At 44.0% G+C, this 18,337-nt stretch overlaps 1 protein-coding gene across 1 annotated transcript in view; it reads right to left on the reverse strand.

Moving 5' to 3' along the window:
• The window catches only part of SPRED1 (sprouty related EVH1 domain containing 1), an 82,511-nt gene extending 64,455 nt beyond the window's left edge, over nucleotides 1-18,056 (reverse strand). Inside the window, exons 1-5 of the mRNA XM_054400700.1 lie at nucleotides 18,018-18,056; nucleotides 17,394-17,481; nucleotides 17,083-17,301; nucleotides 16,657-16,765; nucleotides 15,267-15,381 (exon numbers count right to left, since the gene is read on the reverse strand). Of these exons, the coding sequence (XP_054256675.1) occupies nucleotides 15,267-15,381; nucleotides 16,657-16,765; nucleotides 17,083-17,301; nucleotides 17,394-17,481; nucleotides 18,018-18,056 (570 nt within the window). The remainder of the gene's footprint in view (nucleotides 1-15,266; nucleotides 15,382-16,656; nucleotides 16,766-17,082; nucleotides 17,302-17,393; nucleotides 17,482-18,017) is intronic.
• Nucleotides 18,057-18,337: the final 281 nt, after the last annotated feature.

Consider the following 18,337-nt stretch of genomic DNA (forward strand, 5'->3'; position numbering starts at 1 on the left):
GGGGGTGAACAGAAAAGCTGCTCTATTCGGTAGCCAGGAGCCAAAGCACAGCAGCTCATTTTCTGGCACGGGGTGACCAAAAGGCACAGCACAGAACAAGGCCACTTTTAGGGCTTCAAAGTAGCTAACTGGAGATACTTTCCCAGAGCAATAAATCATCATGGGGAAGAAAAAGAAAGGATTCACAGGAATTAAAAATAGGGCTCACAGATTCACAGAGTGGTTGGGGTTGGAAGGGACCTTAAATACCATCTAGTCCAGCTCCCCTGCCATGGCCAGGGACACCTCCCACCAGCCCAGCTTGCTTAAGCAACCTGGCCTTGAACACCTCCAGAGAGAGGACATCCACAGCCTCCCTGGGCAACCTCCTCAGTGCCTCATCAGCCTTTCTGTGGGGAGAATTTCTTCCTAACCTCCAGTACAAATCTACCCTCCTCAAGCTTCAATCCATTCCCTCTGGTCCTATCACTACAAGCCCTTGTAAAAGTCCCTGCCCAGCTCTCTTGCAGCCTCTTCTCAGGTACTGGAAGGCTGCTATTAGGTCTCTCCAGAACCTTCTCTTCTCCAGGCTGAACAACTAAAAACCTCTTGGGAGGCTGGAAGCTGCTGAGGAAAGCTGCTTGGTGGATCCAAGCAGGTTTCTTAAAACAAGACTCAACAAATACTATTAAATGTAAAAACTCTTTACCTTGGCATAATAACAATAACTTGGGAACCTGATCTAGTTCAGGATCCTCCTGCTTACTGCAGAGGGGGTTGGCCTACATGACCTTGGGAGGTCCCTTTCCAACCCAGACCAACCTATGATTCTATGATTCTAATCCTAATTGTAGCAGACTAATTGCAAAGCAACATTTCTGCCACGCTGCTGAATAATCAGCATATGTCTGCAACTAGAAACATCTTCTTATGCAAGCACTTGGGCTTCAGTCCTGCAAAAATTTAAATACATCACTCTGAGCAGACCTACAGAGCCCTGTGGAAGTCTGCAGAGTTTATCACAAGCATAAAAGCTAACACATATTTGTAAGTCTTGCAGGATAATTGCTTTTGGCAGAGTAGAAATAACGTTGCTCTAATGTGTTCCAGCACCGTGGTCCTGTGCCTCAGGAAGCAGGCATTCTGGTGAAGCCTGTCATTCTTCATCTGAAGAGTGGCAGATGCATAGCCCACAGAGGCATTTATACTTCTCTTTCCATTTCTTTTAGACTTTCAGAACAATGTTTGGGCAGTCTTTAAAAGTAGCAAGAAAGCTAAGAAGTGAAGCTGATAGAAATTGCCCAGAAGTGCTTTCTTGCTACTGCCATGGATACCACTGGTAGGACTGGAAGCAATTCTTAGTCCAGCTATCATCTATAGCTTCCAGCACTACCAAACAGTCCATCAATTAGGCTGTGGAGTTTACTAGGTGTTTTTCCAGTGCACTGGGTGACAGGACAACTCAATATGAGAAGCAGTCTTAATAAAGGATTCTAATGCTCACTACATTTAAATGAAAAAAAAACCCAAACTTAAAAATCTGCTACAATAAAGAGCTTTCAAACAGCAAGATGAGCATCTGAAATAATTTTAGAAGCTTAATGCCAGCAGTTTGCCTAATTGACTTTTAAATGTATACCTAAAACTAGGCCTTAGACTTCTCTCCTTGTCAGCCTTTATCTTTTCAGCATTGTCATACTGCCTCTATTGCCTTACATTTTAACTTCTAGCAAGGACAAGGCTGAGCAAAGCAAGGGAACTTTGGTAGCTGTCAGTGCTACTTCGAGTTAAAAGAATGGTGGAGATCATTACTGCTTCTGCCAGCCCCAGCTGAAACAGCAGGTCTTGCTGAGCAGCAGGCTCAGCTCTAATAAAGGGGTAAAAAGCCCTAACAGATTGTGTAGATACAGGTAGCACTTAGAGCAGGTTGACTTTTGCCCTTCCATTCAACTCTGCCTTATTCTAATCCGATACCTGCATCTCTCTAATCCAACCTTGACAAAACAAGGCAGTTCACTGAGGATACATCATCAAGATTTCACAGCTGAGAAAGTGATGCATGCAACAAGAACAGCCCTGCTGGAATTTACTTCTAAGAAATTCATAGAGTCATAGAATGGTTTGGGTTGGAAGGGACCTTAAAGATCATCTAGTCTAACCTCCACCACCATGGGCAGAGACACTTTCCACTTGACCAGGTTGCTCAAGGTCTTATCCAACCTGGTTTTGAACACCTCCAGGGAGGGGACATCCAGGATTTCCCTGGGCAACCTCTTCAGTATCTCACCACCCTCACTGTGGTGAGAATTTCTTCCTAATCTCCAGTCTAAATCTATCCTCCTCAAGCCTCAATCCATTCCCTCTTGTCCTATCACTACAAGCCCTTGTAAAAGTCCCTGCCCAGCAATTCTGTAGCTCCCTTTCAGGTACTGGAAGGCCACTATTAGGTCTCCTCATAACCTTCTTCTCCAGACTGAACCAGCTCTCTCAGACTGTCCCCATAGGAGAGGTGCTGCAGCCTTCTGATCATGGCTCTCCTCTGCACCTTCTCCAGCATCTTGATGTCCTTCTTATGCTGGGAGGTACCAGAACTGGACACAGTGCTCCACATGGGGTCTCATAAGAGCAGAGGAGAGGAGGAGAATCACACCAACAGCAATGAGGGGAAAAAAAAGTAATTTAAAATACTCAGCAGATCTCTCCAAGCCACGTGATTCCACATTTACAGTTTGTAATTCCTGCATTCAACTGATTTCTATGAAGCACGTTTTGTTTTGTGCACAAAAATGACAGACAGATCTACAGGGAAGAGGAACACACAGAAGAATTTTGAAGTATTTACCTCACTTCGAATCAAGAAATTATTTTGTTTGCACCTCAGATGTATCTAGTGAAAACCAGCATCTCCTACAAAAGGCACTTTCCAAGTACTAAATGAGCCAGCGACAACTGAATTAAGATTGGAGGCAATCCCCATCCCACCTCAACAGGTCTCTGGCCAAAGGTCTCCCCAGAGTCTTCTCTTCTTCCCCAGGCTGAACACCCCCAGCTCCCTCAGCCTGTCCTCACAGCAGAGCTGCTCCAGTCCTTGGATCACCTTTCTGGCCCTCCTCTGGACTCACTCCAGCAGCTCTGTGTCCTTCTGATGACTGGGACAGCAGAACTGGAGGCAGGATTAGAGGTGGGGTCTCAGCAGAGCAGAGTCAAGGGGTAGAATGCCCTCTCCTGCCCTGCTGCCCACACTCCTCGGGCTGCAGTCTAGGACAGACTGACTTCCAGTTACAACATCCAAACATGAACAGCAGAGAAATCTCACTTAGCTTCAACTTCTGAATGCCTGAAAATGAAGTTCTTATATTAACAACAGAGAAGGTAACCAAAAATAAATCACTGCTAAGGTAAAATGAAGTCCTATCAAATAACCACATGGCAAAGCTGTCCACCAAAGGATCAAGAAATGATACATTTCAGTTCTGTTCATACTTCCTGATGAAGAAACAGATGCATGTGGAATTTAACCAAGTAGAGCAAGCAGAAAAAGTCAGAGACAGGACATCAAGGAGAATTTTTGTGAGATACTTTATGGTAATTCTTATGTAAAGCATTAATATCTTAAGGCAACAGCAGCATTAGCATCTTAAGATAATCAAATACAGTACTAAATCATTACTGATTTGTGATGTCCTCAGCACACTTTGTGCAGATATTAACTGCATCTCTGAAGATCTTCAACTGCTCAGTTAGCAACTTGTTCAAACATCTTCAAAGGCAGATTTGCAGACTCCCAGAAAGGAGAAACTGCAGCTGACCCCTTTGTAGCTTTCAAGTAGTTCTGAACCATCTGTCACAAAAACTTCCCCAAACCACTTCAAACCACAGATCTGTTTTACCTTTAAAAAGCAAACAAGTGAGCAGTTCAGTGGATTTTTAAATAAATCTCCTCCTACTCTCCCTCATTAACTGATCTCAACTGTAAATATGCTTTAAGAGGTGGCTATTAACTACACAAAGTTATTTTGTGTGTCAAAATGACAGCACCAGTGCTGGTTATTTAGTGAAACTGGATTTGTCAGTGTTGGGCATCAATGGAATTCTCCTTATTTCTATTTTAAATGCCTGGTGTGCTCATGCAACTTGAGCTTAGTCTGAAATACTTCACAGGTTGACCAAACGGAGCTGAAAAAACACCCCAAACCACCCCAACCAACACCAAACCCATACTGAAGAGCTAACTCCTTCCAATTCTGCCAACAGTCTATCCAAACCCATGAAACCATAGCAGGTATCATTACAAAACTCCAGACCACTGGGGGCAGAGGGCATTTAGAAAGAAGCTCACAGTTCCATCTCTTAAAAACACCCAGAGAATTATGAAGATCTGCCTGGGAGTAGTCTCTTCTGCACAGTTTTACCAAAGCACATCAACTTCCAGACAGATCCTTTCATGCAATCCCAAATAATATCATTAATAACTGAATTCAGCTTGATTGGTGTGGATCTTGGATCCTCACTTGGTAGCAAGCCTCAACAGCCACATTAAGCTACTGCTGCTGCAAGGCTCTGGATTGAAATGAGTAAAACCACACACAAAACATTTTCCATTGCCAAGGAAATGGAATCATAGAATCATACAATTGTCAGGGTTGGAAGGGACCTCAAGGATCATCCAATTCCTACCCCCATGCCATGGGCAGGGACACCTCACACTACAGCAGGTTGCTCACAGCCACATCCAGCCTGGCTGCAAAAACCTCCAGGGATGAGGCTTCCACCACCTCCCTGGGCAACCTGTGCCAGTCTCTCACCACCCTCATGGTGAAAAACTTCTTCCTAACATCCCATCTGAATCTACCCACCTCTACTTCTTCTCCATTCCCCCCAGTCCTATCACAAGAAGGTCTCCTCAGAGCCTTCTCTCCAGACTGCACAACCCCAACTCTCTCAGGCTGTCTCCAGAGCAGAGCAGCTCCAGCCCTCTGCTCATCCTCGTGGCCCTTCTCTGGACACCTTCCAGCACCTCCAGATCCTTCCTGGAACATAGGCTCCAGAACTGGACACAGAGCTCCAGGTGTGGTCTCAGCAGAGTGGAGCAGAGGGGGAGAATCCCCTCCCTGCCCTGCTGGCCACACTTCTCTTGCTGCAGCCCAGGCCCTGGTTGCCTTTCTGGACTGCAAGTGCTCACTGCTGGCTCCTGGTGAGCTTCTCCTCCACCAGCACCCCCAAGGCCTTTTCTTCAGGGCTGCTATATAATGGAGAGACTGAAGATAAATGAACAGAATTTTATCATTAGGAAAAAAAAATCAGAAACATAAAAAAAACCAAAAGGTGGACAGAACCTATACCTAATCACCCCTGCTTCTGCTGTCAGATAGCAGAGCAATTTCTGACCATGCTATGGAATTTCAAGGCTACCTGGCTATTTAAACCATGACAAGTATCAGATTGAGCTTCTTGTGATCTACCAGAATAATGCACAAAGCAAGGGTGAGACCAAGAGAACTTCCCACCTTTTGACCAGCGTTGGTACAGCCAAAGGACATATCCCAAATTCAACCAGAAGCAAATGCTGACAAAATTATTTGCTGAGCTGTAACGAGAACTCACTGAGGAGGAAAGCAAAAATAGTTCTTTGGAGAACACCATCCCTCTCAATTTAATTGTTAAGACTGCCATTTCTCAGGAACCAAACATACTATTTTATTATAGAGACCAAAAAAGGGAGTATTTGTCTCAGCAAAGGCATACCAAAAGTGCAGAGAATCCCCTCTCACCAAATGCATCCCAGGTCATAACTGTCATTTCCCAGTCACACTTATGATTTTCTCCACATTGAAAATACCTAACCCTGAGTTAGACAACAAAAGCTGCAGAAAGAAGACACTTTCTGCTCTAGGAGACCACGATTTCTGCACTAGTTGCCTGTGATTGCCTTGGAAACAAAGCGTGAAGAAACCTCCAGAAATGCTGGCCAGAATGACTCTTGTCCTTGAGAAGCTGCTTTCTTCCACACATGAACATTAATTAGCATATCTTGCAATTTCTCTGCTTAAAGGATCTTCTCCTGAAGCCCATGGCAGAGCCTTGGACCATCGTGCATTATTTGGGATGCTACATTGACCAAAGCTCATTGTCTGCACCCTCCAGCTCAAGGAACATTAGGACCTTAAAAGCTTACCACAAGCTTTTCCTTCAGCCATTGAGCTTCAGTTGTAAGGATTGAAGTCATGCAGCATAGATATGCCAGAAGATAGAAAAGGCAATTCTGTACCTCCCTGTAGCTGCTCAGGACTAAAAACCACAGCTGAAATAACTGTAATTGGTGAACTTACTCCCAGTTATTCCACATGTCTAATCCATACATTTTGGTTTTGTTCAAGAAGGAAGAAATAGAGATAACTGCAGTTCTACTTCAGGAAAATTTGTTCACAGGCATCCAAAAAGAGTTGAATTTTCTCTAGCAGAGAAGTCACTCAGCAGTGATTTTCAACACCTCTGCAATGCTGTCTTCTTTCACTGCTGAAAGGAGGATGGACTCGTAGCCTGTAGGAAGCATTCTGTCTTTCTACAGCAAAGGAAACACATGTTTTCATTTGGGTTATGTTTTTGCTGTCCCAGGGTGGCAAACAGGCTTCTTGCTAGCATTGCTCAAGGGTCAAACCCTGGTATTAAGACCTGTAAAGGCATGCAGTGGGCCAGCCAAAATGTCTCCAAGAGACACTAAGCAGTATTTGATTTTCCAGAGAAGGTTTTCAGGACAAGCTGTATGAGAACACCAATACAGAGGAACGCTCAGAAAAATGCTTCCTGAAATTCTAGAAACAAACAAACAAAAATATAGTCTACAAGGATGGATTTCTCCACAAGTCAACACACCTGAAAACACAGAAAGATATGGCACTTTCAGCAGTAAAACCAAACCAAACTAAACCCAAATCAAACAAATAACCAAACTAACTCCAGGAAAGGACAGTTTTAAGAAAGTACAGCAGAGAAGGAAAGAGAGGAGAACCTGGAAAGCTTCTGTAATTAGACAGCTGAGCTTATCAGTTTTCCCCTAGTTAACCACCACTTGCTCCAGAAGGAGAATTAAAGGCCCCCACAGGAAATTACACCATACTGAACTAAATTCATGTCTTGTTCTGAGACAGCTTCCTTGAACAGACCTGTTCCGGTTCCAGAATTCAACTCATATGTTTTGTGTTGTGCTCCAGGGCAGTGAATGTGAACATATTCTCCCTTTGCAAGACTTGCAGGTAGCCAAAGCAGAAATGAAAGGTACTGAATTCCTGAGCCATCAACCCAGGAAAACATCCCTGGTTTTGTGCCAGTGACACACACACAGCACGCTTGCACAAACATCTTCTTTGCACCGTGGAGAGCACTTGAAGCACATGACATAAGACACTAAAAGCACATGATAATCAGAGAACCAGAGAATGGTCCAGGCAGGAAGGGACCTCCAAAGGTCATCCAGTCCAACCCCCAGCCTGGCAGTCAGCAGGGACATCCTCCACTAGATCAGGCTGCCCAGAGCCCTGTCCAGCCTCACCTTGAATACCTCCAGGGATGGAGTCTCAACCACCTCCCTGGGCAATCTGTTCCGGTGTTCCACCACCCTCATGGCGCAGAACTTGTTCCTAACACCCCATCTAAATCTGCTCTTCTGTAGTTCGAAGCCATTGCCCCTGGTCCTGTCATTGCAGGCCTTTGTAAACAATCTTTTTCCATCCTTCCTGTAGCCCCCTTCAGGTCCTGGCAGGCTGCTCTTATGTCTCCCCAGAGCCTTCTCTTCTCCAGGCTGAACACCCCCAGCTCCCTCAGCCTGTCCTCGTAGCAGAGGTGCTCCAACCCCCTGATCATTTTCTTAGCCCTCCTCTGGACCCTCTCCATCAGGTCCATCTCCTTCCTATAGTGAGAGCTCAAGAGCTGGATGCAGTACTCCAAGTGAGGTCTCACCAGAGGCAACACTACTTCAGCTCCTTCTCAACTCATTTCCAAAAAGTCCTCTTCACTCACCCAAACCACCTGAAAACATAAAAGCCTCTAATCCCATAACAAGATTCCCTCAGCCTGCCTGCAGGGGAGATGCTGGGGTGGAGGGACTTGCTTTTCTGTGACCCAGTGCTGAACTGATGTCTACAAACCCTGCATCACCTAGCACAGGGCTGCTATCACGCACGATTCCTTCCCATCACCATAGTAACAAAGCATGTACATTTTAAGGTGCATATGGGGGCTCTTCTAGAGGATGTGTCAAGTTGAATACAGCTAAGACAATACAAGACTATTTTAAGCTAGACCTGCTCAGTACAAATACAGAAAGCACGAAAATGCTGTGCTAGAGATGATCATGAGACTGTGGAAGCAGTGGCTACGCATCCGTTAAAAAGTCTTCTGGAGGCTGAAAGAAGTAGATGATGAAGTGAGATTCAGTCAGGACCTTTATGAGCCTTAATGCATAGAAACAGCTGTGTTGTAACAGCCTGATTTGAAAGACACTCCAGCCTCTTCAGGAACAGAGTAAAAAATGTTAAGAATGAGACACTTTATAGAATCACAGAATTGTCAGGGTTGGAAGGGACCTCAAGGCTCATCCAGTTCCAACCCCCTGCCATGGGCAGGGACACCTCACACTACAGCAGGTTGCTCACAGCCACATCCAGCCTGGCTGCAAAAACCTCCAGGGATGAGGCTTCCACCACCTCCCTGGGCAACCTGTGCCAGTCTCTCACCACCCTCGTGGGGCAGAACTTTTTCCTAAGGTCCAATGTGAATCTTAGCAATTACCAAAAAGAGGTAGAAAAAAAAGATCTAATTAGAAGAATGTATTTACTGATTAAGAAAACACAAAGCTGACATTTGTGTTTCCATGAGAGCTGCAAGTACTTTGCACCTACATGCCTGAAATATGTAGGATGCCCAAGTGACACCACAGAAACCTAGGCTTAATAGCAATGGATGTGAGGCTCCTGCACAGCAAATGTGCCCATAGATGTCATCAGCCTAACTGGCACTCTGGAACTAGCAGGACTTCTCACAACTGATCACAGAATCGCAGAATCAACCAGGTTGGAAAAGACCTCAGAGATCAAGTCCAACCTATTACCTAATACCTAACACCTCCTGACAACTAACCCATGGCTCCAAGTGCCACACCCAAGCTTTTTTTGAACACCTCCAAGGATGGGGACTCCACCACCTCCCTGGGCAGCACATCCCATGGACAATTACTCTTTCTGGGAAGAACTTTCTCCTCACCTGAAACCTAAACTTCCCCTGGTGTAGCTTGAGACTGTGTCCTTTTGTTCTGTCCCTGGTTGCCTGGGAGAAGAGACCAACCCCCACCTGGCTACTTTCAGGTAGTGTAGAGAGCAATGAGGTCTCCCCTGAGCCTCCTCTTCTCCAGGCTAAACACCCCCAGCTCCCTCAGCCTCTCCTCATAGGGCTGTGCTCCAGACCTCTCCCCAGCCTTTTTGTCCTTCTCTGGACACATTCGTTCAAGTATCTCAATGTCCTTCTTAAATTATTGCCTTAAAAGTACCAAACCTAAAGAAGTTGCACATAAACAAATGTATTATTCCTCCTGCTGCTCATACTACATGAAAGAGAGTTTCCAAACTGGGGGGAAAACTCCCAGCTTTCAGAGAAGCATTGAAGGAATTCCTGCCAGCAGAAAGAACACAACAAAAAGCACACTCCACCTGTGGGGGGAGAGTTACAGCAGTATTTCCAGCAGCTGAAACCCTCCCATAGTTGAAAGCTGAAGGGGAAAGACTAAAACCAGGCTCCACTGCAGAAAGAAACAACTGAAAAGACCCTGTAACCAACCTGTCAGCATTTTGCTCTGCTTTTCAATCTTAGCATGTACAGAATTCATACAGAATTTTAACACTCCTTACGATGCAGCTTTCAACTCGGGAGGTGCAGTCCTCCCTCTCTGGCACCAGATGAGCAGCAAATGAGGCAAGGGGCTGAAAAAAAGAAATGGAAATGGGCATTGCCTAGTACTGATGGTTTAAGAGGAGAGCCTAGGCAGTCTGACTGTATTCCTTGCTCTCATTCATACCCCCTGCTCACGAGGATTTTATTCTATTTTTACAAACAATCTCAATTCTCCAGCATTTCATTTTACAACTTTGCATTCCCTTGGCAAACTCCTTATGTACTACTGGTACCAGCAATTATAATTTCTCCTACAGGCTTTTTTTGTTGGTGGTGGTTTTGTTTGTTTGTTTTCTCTGTGTGTGTGTGTGTGGTTGTTTGGTTTTGTTGCTATGGATTTTCTTTACATCTTGCAAAATTAAAGAGAGCAACCCCAATGTTTTTCTGCATAGCATCAGCAGTACAGATCAGTAGCATGTGAACTACAAAGGGACTTAGGAATGAATCATAGAATTGTCAGGGTTGGAAGGGACCTCAAGGATCATCTAGCTCCAACCCCCCTGTCATGTGCATGGACACCTCCCACTAGAATGAGATAGGTAATTGCCCTCTAAAGAGTCTACCCTACTAGGAAACTTCCCATCTACTCTTGATGCTAAAGGAAGGAAAGAAGAGTGATTAGCAACAGTAACTAGTGCTTAAACCCCCAGGTTTGGTACATATGGGCAGCCACTTACGTAGGTAAAAGAAAATAAATATAATCCCACGCCAGGATTTCCTATTTTAGATGTACAGCTCCCAATCCTGAATTAGCTTCTTTACATCCTTCCAAAATGTGCTCCTGTTCAAGGCTCAACATGCACTGGCCTCAACCAGGGGGTTCATATTAAGGCATGTTGGACTGGGATGCAGGGCAAGCATACCCCACCCAGAAATACCTAAGGCACAGAGTACCTCACCCTGCCTGAGAGGCTGAAATGTTTTTAGGAAGCTACAAAAGAATTCCTAGATCAGAGCAAATTCTGTACTCCCACTTTTCACTACCCTTCCTTAATCCTTCCAAAAGGTTAAAGGGAGAGATCTCACTCCTGCCCTCCTGGTTTATACCACTTCACCACAACAGTTCTACACAATTTCTGAAATAAAGAAAGAAAAAAAAAAACAACTGCCAGCAGGAATCCTCACAAGAGTTCTGTCTTACCAGCTCTGGGTTCATTTAGGGAAGGCAGGCAGCCTCAACCATCATTTTGAACAAACCTGACACGAAGTTTTCAGCAATTACTTATTTTATTAATGAAATTCTTGGTGCTCCTTGTTGCCACCCTTGTTTATTCACAGCATTTGACTTCACTGTAACCAAAATAAATCAGTTTCATTTTTGCTTTGACAAATTACAGTTAGTGTTGCAACGAGTCACAGAGCAGTAATTGTCAACAGTTGTCAGATCATCTTGAGGAAAACATTTTGCTTTGGTGCTGGTCTTGTGGAGCTTCTTTTTAAGGGAAGGGACAAAAAAAAAGACAACTCCTAGATTTTAATAACATCTGCTCTCTCAAGCTAAACATCAGCTCAGATAACTTCTTTAGGGCTTCTGACCAGGTGAGTGTCTGACATACTGGTGCAGAATTGCAAGACTTCCTCATTCCTCACCTAACTGGAAACATCACAAACAGCAACAGCCAACATTTTCAAACACAAAAATTGACACATCTGAGAACAACAAAATAAGAAAGAAATAAAAAAAGGAAAGAAGGGAAAGATCTTTACCACCTTGTTATTAAGGTGGTTTAGATGTTTCAACAGTACACATTTGGGGAATTCTTGTGTTGTACACACATGAAAAATATTTTCTTCTGAATGGAAGTTTGCTATTGGGCAGCAATGCAGAGTGGAGCACAGTAAGTGCTGTCTATGGCCTATTTTCCTCTGTTTGAAGTCATGAGTTCTTAGAAGAAAAAAATGCTTGTGATCTCCATGCCTATATAGATACATTTATCATATTTAGACTTTCTTCTTACTGTTGATATGATCATTTATTTTCCCCACTTTATTTGGAGCATTGGGAGTTAGGGCCTGCAACTGTGTAGGAAGTCTGTTATTATTTAATCAGAGACATTTATAAACAATTTTAATACTCAAAACACTTAAATGCATTTTTTTGGGGGGTCCCTTAGCATACACAAAGATTTCTTGGTTGCTTGGTTTTGTTGGTTGGTTGTTTTTGGGGTTTTTTTTCCCCTCTTGTATTTATTTTCTTGTCACATGTAGGAGAAAAGCACTCAACACAAACTGGTATCACAGATAACAGCATGAACATTAAGTAGAAGATAAACTTGAAAAGATGTGAAAACATATGCACTCAAGATGTCTTGCTTGCTTCCTGCAAGGAAGTGTTGTTCAAGACCACCACAGTCTTTTGGAGGCTGCTTCCCAGCACAGATATTTTTCAAGCAGGAGAGATACCACGTTTACCTTTGTGCCACATACCACACATGCAACATGATACCACCTCATGTATGAGGAAAAACCACAGGGAGCAGTGCCAGCCAATGGATTTTACTAGATCACAGTCCAAGCACTAGCAAAAAATAAAATAAATCTTCTCTTCTAGAGTACAGGGAAAGTAAGCACACCATAAGTTTGTATTGCTTTTGTCTCAAGTCTAGAAATAGATGATAATAAAGCATACCAAAAGAGCATGCAGACCCTTTGCTTCCCTCAAAAAGCAATCATTGCTGAAGATTATTTCAGTTGAGCACTGGTTAGACACACCTAACAAAGCATCTGAAAGGATGGGGGAAAAAAAAAAAAAAAGCTGTCAATATGTTTACAGCTTCTTGAATTTCATTTGGAATATATTTATCATGTTAATAGGCAACAATTAAATAAGGACTTCACAACATCAAGTGCTTTCAGAAAGAGGAGTGAATATTTTCAAAGGGCAGATGTAGGAATAAAGTTTAGATTTTCAGGGACAGGTTATTTGTTTTATGATCAGTTCCAGCCACTCAGTAACTGTGCTAGTTAAAATTTGCTTGCTTAAAATGTTGTTGATCCTGCCCTGCCAAGGGGTTTGGACTGGATGATCTTTCGAGGTCCCTTCCAGCCCCTGACATTCTGTGATTCTGTGAAATCCCTGTATATGGGAGAGAGAAAAAAAGACAACGACAGTTCCATTCCCAGATACCCATAAAGAAACTGGGAGCCTTGGCAACATGGCAGCTCCCAGCCACCTTTCAGATTTCATTAAGGAAATTGCAACACACTCCAATTTAGAAAGAAGAGTAAAAGGGAGAAAGCAAACATTACTACACCACCATTTAAGACAACAAATATTCTGTGCTGCATCGTTGTTAGTTTTTCCTGAATCGGGGGAGTAAACCGCCCCCAAAAGGCAACAGTATTTCCTCTGTACCCCTTTTAAACTCCTGTCAGGATTCTGAGAAGTAGTTTTTTTTGTTTTGGATCTTTGTCACACCCATCAAGTCATCAACAAAGCATACGATTTCTGCAGATACACACCAAAATGGGTAAGCAACAAAAATGCTAGTTTAGCTAAAACCCACCAGCAATGCCCTCAGCTTTAATCCTATGATTTCTGATCATACCAAGATATGCCCCCAGCTTTAATCCTATGATTTCTGATCCTATCAGCATATATTCCTTGCAAGAAACGTTTCTACTTTTGAAACATATCCTAACATCCTCGATGCCACACTTCGAGAACCTTAAATTTTAAATGAACAAACAAGAAAAACAGTAGTCAATGTTTAATTCTAATACTGTCACTGCCTCCAGTTATGCTGAAGCATCCAGAAAGCATTTTCCTCCAATATCTCAGTAATCAAGGAATGTTGCTAAGGTGAACACTACAAAAAAAAAAAAAGTAAAATAAATTAACAAAACCCTCCTGACTACCAGATTATGCAACATGCAAATTCAGTTTCACCTTCAAAATAGTGTCACATAACTTAAAGTCATGGAAGTAGTTGATTAAATGGGAAAAGCCTCCCCAGGACTCTACAGAGAACCACTCCCCCAGAAGAAAACCTATCAGAATGGCAATGATTTCGTATCATCAATTGGTCCAGAAGATTGTTTTCTTAAAATAAAAAAGAATCTGATTTCTTTCCATTATATTCCATTAAATTCCTTAGGTTTGGAATTCTTCATCCCTTAATATATCTATGCCCTAAATAACAGAAGGAAAATCAGCCTGCTGATCAGTGTTAAAACCCTCCCACAACTAATAAACCCAAAAAAGTTGGCTTTACTTTCTGTGATATGATTTCATGTTCCCCTTTCAGTATTTGGTCTAGTAATAGAAGGAGATCTGAAGCATAAATGAAGCCTAAAGAGTGTTTTCATAAATATTAAGGGAAGACATGAACATACCAAGCAAGCATTTTAAACATTTAGTCCAGCTTTACTTTTTTTTCAAATCAACATTTGAGGATGCTAATAACATTCTAATTTAGAGGCTGTTAAGCACACAGCATTAGTATACACCCCACGTTTCTTCCATTTATAATCTCTTGAATTAAATTATGTAGGAAAATGAGCAGAAGACTACCTCTATTTATGTGGCAAGACAATCAGCACACGATAGTCTGAATCTGTAAAAAAACAAGAGTATGGAAAAACAACTCTGAATGGAATTCAAGAGCACAAGCATCCCCTGAAAAAGAAAGAGGCCACCTGCAAGACAGAGGGAAGTAAACAAGCCAGTGAAGCAGTGCTCCTACTTTTCAACAGCAGCAACTCCGACTCCATCTTAAGCCTGTCATCATTCATCCCTACTGAATGGGGACTACAGAACGTCACAGTTATTCTGCTGTACCTAACACTGAAATTCACTAGCACTTCTTGACAGTCAGAAAAAGCTGCCACCAAAGCAGGCATTTGGTTCAGTGCTTGCTGACCTGCCTGCTTTGACATGATGTTAAGTTGCAGGAGCAGCGAATTGAGCCCCGAGCCCACAAATGCAACTGATTCCTTCCTTTGAATGCTGACAGCATTTGCGAATGCCGCTTCTTGTTCCTGCTGACCACGCTGACTGCAACACTCCACTCAGGGGGACAAAAGATGAAATTATCTGGAGGCACAGAAATACTCTCGTCTCACTAATACCTAAATGACAAACATAGGAACACTGTTACAAGAACAACATCAAAATCACCAATGAAGACTCATCTGTGGCAATCAGAATTTTATAAGGCTGCTTTCCACCTAATTCATGACTGCCAAGAAACCTAGCAGTTCTTAATGCAGATTTTTAATTAATCTTTCCCCCCCAGCACTGAGAATTGAACGTTGCTAATTGAGATCAAACTCTAGACACCACATATATTTGCATCTTACTCCACAAAATGAAGTTTTGCAGACAAAGAATAGCCCTCAATTACCAGAATATTCCTGGTAGCCACAATGACACGAAATGCATTGCGAAGTACCTGTACTCGCCCTGATATGCCAAGAGATTTGTTAATGAACTCAAGGCCATTGGTGACATCAATTATCCTGAAAAACAGACTGAACTTTTAATATAGGATGGATTCCAATTTGTAGATCTGCCCTACTTTCACAAAGGGTTTGTTTGGGATTTCAATCACATTTCCCAGTCATTTGAAGTGACGTGCTTGTGCTATGTGCAAAATCGACCAAAGAGAAACGATGATTCTGGCCTCACCAAAAATGCTGGAGAAAAAAAAGCAAATGAAACCAAAAAGAGAAATATTTTTTTTTTCCTGACATTCTAACAACACAAGTAAAAAATAAATAAAACCATAATTCTTTGAGAAAAGAAGCATTGTTTCTAGTGCTTTGTAAGGTTAGACACATTTAGCTCTAAACCAGCACTGAATTAACTCAAACCCAATGCTGTACATAAGCTTTTCTTTCTCCTTTTACTTAAAAGTTACTAATCTTCCTGGTATTCTCTTGGGTTGCAGCAACAACAAAGCCTCCTCCACTCCACAAATGCATAATTATTACCTTAGTGTAATTTGTTAAGGTAATGAAATAGTGTATTCATGAGCACTGAACATCACCATCTTAATGCTAGCAACCACAAAACAGTTACCCCAAACAAATACGTTGCCTGATTCAGGGATCATTCATCACTAAGTTTCATTCTTTTTTTTTGAAGGTTTCAAAAATATTTTTAATCAGAGTTAAGACACTGACCTCTAAACAGTTTATGCTGTATTAAAAATATTTATCTCTTACTCTGCTATTTCAGAGATCTCTCCAGCCGCAACACAGGTTAAGGAGAAATGGCGATAGCTGTTCTACCATAAAATTCTGGAAGCAGGCAAAAACGAACTGCATTGCTGCCTTCCATCCATTTAGTTGCCTTCACTGCTACCTGCATTTTATAACAGGCAACGTTTTCAGATCTCATTCAGCATGACCGACTTCCTTCTTCTACACTATATATTGGTATCTTGTCGATGCAAGCCGGTATTGTTCAATAAAATGAAAACCACCCCAAACGGATTAACTTACTGCCTTGGAAACGCATTCTTAATAATTCATTTAATTCTCAGTCTTTTTTTTTTTTTTTTTGTGTCTGTATTTCTGCAGGGGGACAGAAAAAAAAAATAAAAGAATCCAGCGTTTTGTGAATAAAATTCTCACGTTATTGTGAATAACACTCTCACGATAAGAGACACAGCGAGGAGGTGCTTCTGAACGAACGCTCCTTTAGAGGAAAAGGACAACAAACACAAGCCATATAAAAAAAAAAAAAAAAAAACAAAAACACTACACCACTCTCCCCTCCCCGTTTCTCGCAGTAACTTCCCATGCTCGCAGCCATAAGCCCTGCCGGAGCAAGCTGCCGGCGCGGCGGCGGTGGCGGCCTCGGTCGGGCGGCAGGTCCGCTCGGCGGCGCGGCGCGGCACTGTGAATGGGCAGCCAGGTATTTTATGAATGGAGCGGATCACGTGCTCCCAGCACCTCCCCGAGCTGATATTTCCCACAGAACTGTGTCAACAAGCAGCCAGCCACAGCACCGATTCCTGCCGCGGGGGAACCGGCACCTTTCCCCAGCCGCCCGCTGCCCGGCCCTCGGCACCGCGGCTGAGGCTCTGGGCACTCGGCCGGGCAGGCCTGGCCGCAGGGCTGCGGCGATGACAGCCGCTTAATGTTTTTTTAAATTTTTTTTTTATGAATGGAGATTGTGGTATGCAAATGAGAGCGATTCACAAAAAAGGAAACATGGCGGCGGCCCCAGCTCCCCGGCCCCGCAGCGGCTCTCGCTCGCCCCGGCCCGCTCCGCAACCGGCACCGCGGGCTCCCCCGCTGGACCCGCATCTACCCCCGGGTGGACTCCCCACGGGGCCCCCATTCGCTTCCCTGCCGGGCTCTGCCCGCGCCGCTCCTCGGGGATCCAAACGCCGAGCTTGGGGAGCGCAGGGGGAAGGTGCGCGGCCCATGCTAGGGGGAAGGCGGTGAAATGGGAAATCCGCCTTTCCTGCCGGAGGAGCCCCGTCCGCAGCCTGTCAGCCGGCTGCTCTTCACCCACCCACCGCCACCTAGCCGTACAATGGGCTCAGGGGCTCCCTCCTCCTCATCGCCATGGCCGCGGCCGGCGCCCGCATCATTCATAAAATCCGCCTGAGCAGATGCCGACATGGCAAATCGTAACGCTAAAGCTCGAAGACTGTAGCTTCCAACCTCGCACAGAAAAAGTTTCAAAATACTGTATATTTGCCTTTCAATGCCATAAAGAACTCGGGCGTTTTCTGACAAGTATTTATCTCCTTCGACCCCAAATGTATTTCAAAAGCAGATTACATTGCCGAGGAATGCAGCCGCACACACACATTCTCCTCTGGATTTCCTCCAAACCAGTCACACTAAAAACATTAAGAGACCCTCGAACTGTCCCCTTCCTAACTTTTTTAAAATAAAAACCCCCAAACAATCAAAGCCAAAAAAAACAAAACCAGTGAAATAAACCCAAGTGCTCATTAAAAAAAAAGAAGGGGGGGGGAAGGCTTTAGGGTAGGTTTAAGCTGTATTTACACTGACTGACTCATCCAATTAAAATTCAGGAGCAGTTTCCTGTAGGATGAAGCTCCCACACACTAGTTTCCATGTGAAATATCCACAAGTAATAGGATATTATCGGAGGTGGTACGTGCCGATACCTCGATGGGCATTCCAAATCCATCCTTCCACGACACCATCGCTACCTGCCACCGATTTCTACCGGGCTTTAATTAAAGCACGCTTTTCTCGCCTCTGGCTCGCAGCCCTTCTCCACCAAGCTCCTTCACAAAGAAGGAGCCTTCTGGGCTTCCATGTACTCGAGCAGAACTGCGCAGTATGCGCAGGGGAAGGCCAGGACACGTACGTGCGCGGGCAGAGGCCCCGCGGGGCGCGGAGCTGGGGGGGACTCGCCCGAGCCCCAAAGCGGAAGGGAGAGCCGCGGCGGCGAGGGCGAGAGGGGAACGGCCGCTTACTCGTT

Source organism: Indicator indicator, chromosome 4 (assembly GCF_027791375.1).
Source record: "Indicator indicator isolate 239-I01 chromosome 4, UM_Iind_1.1, whole genome shotgun sequence".
NCBI classification, from domain to species: Eukaryota; Metazoa; Chordata; class Aves; order Piciformes; family Indicatoridae; genus Indicator; species Indicator indicator.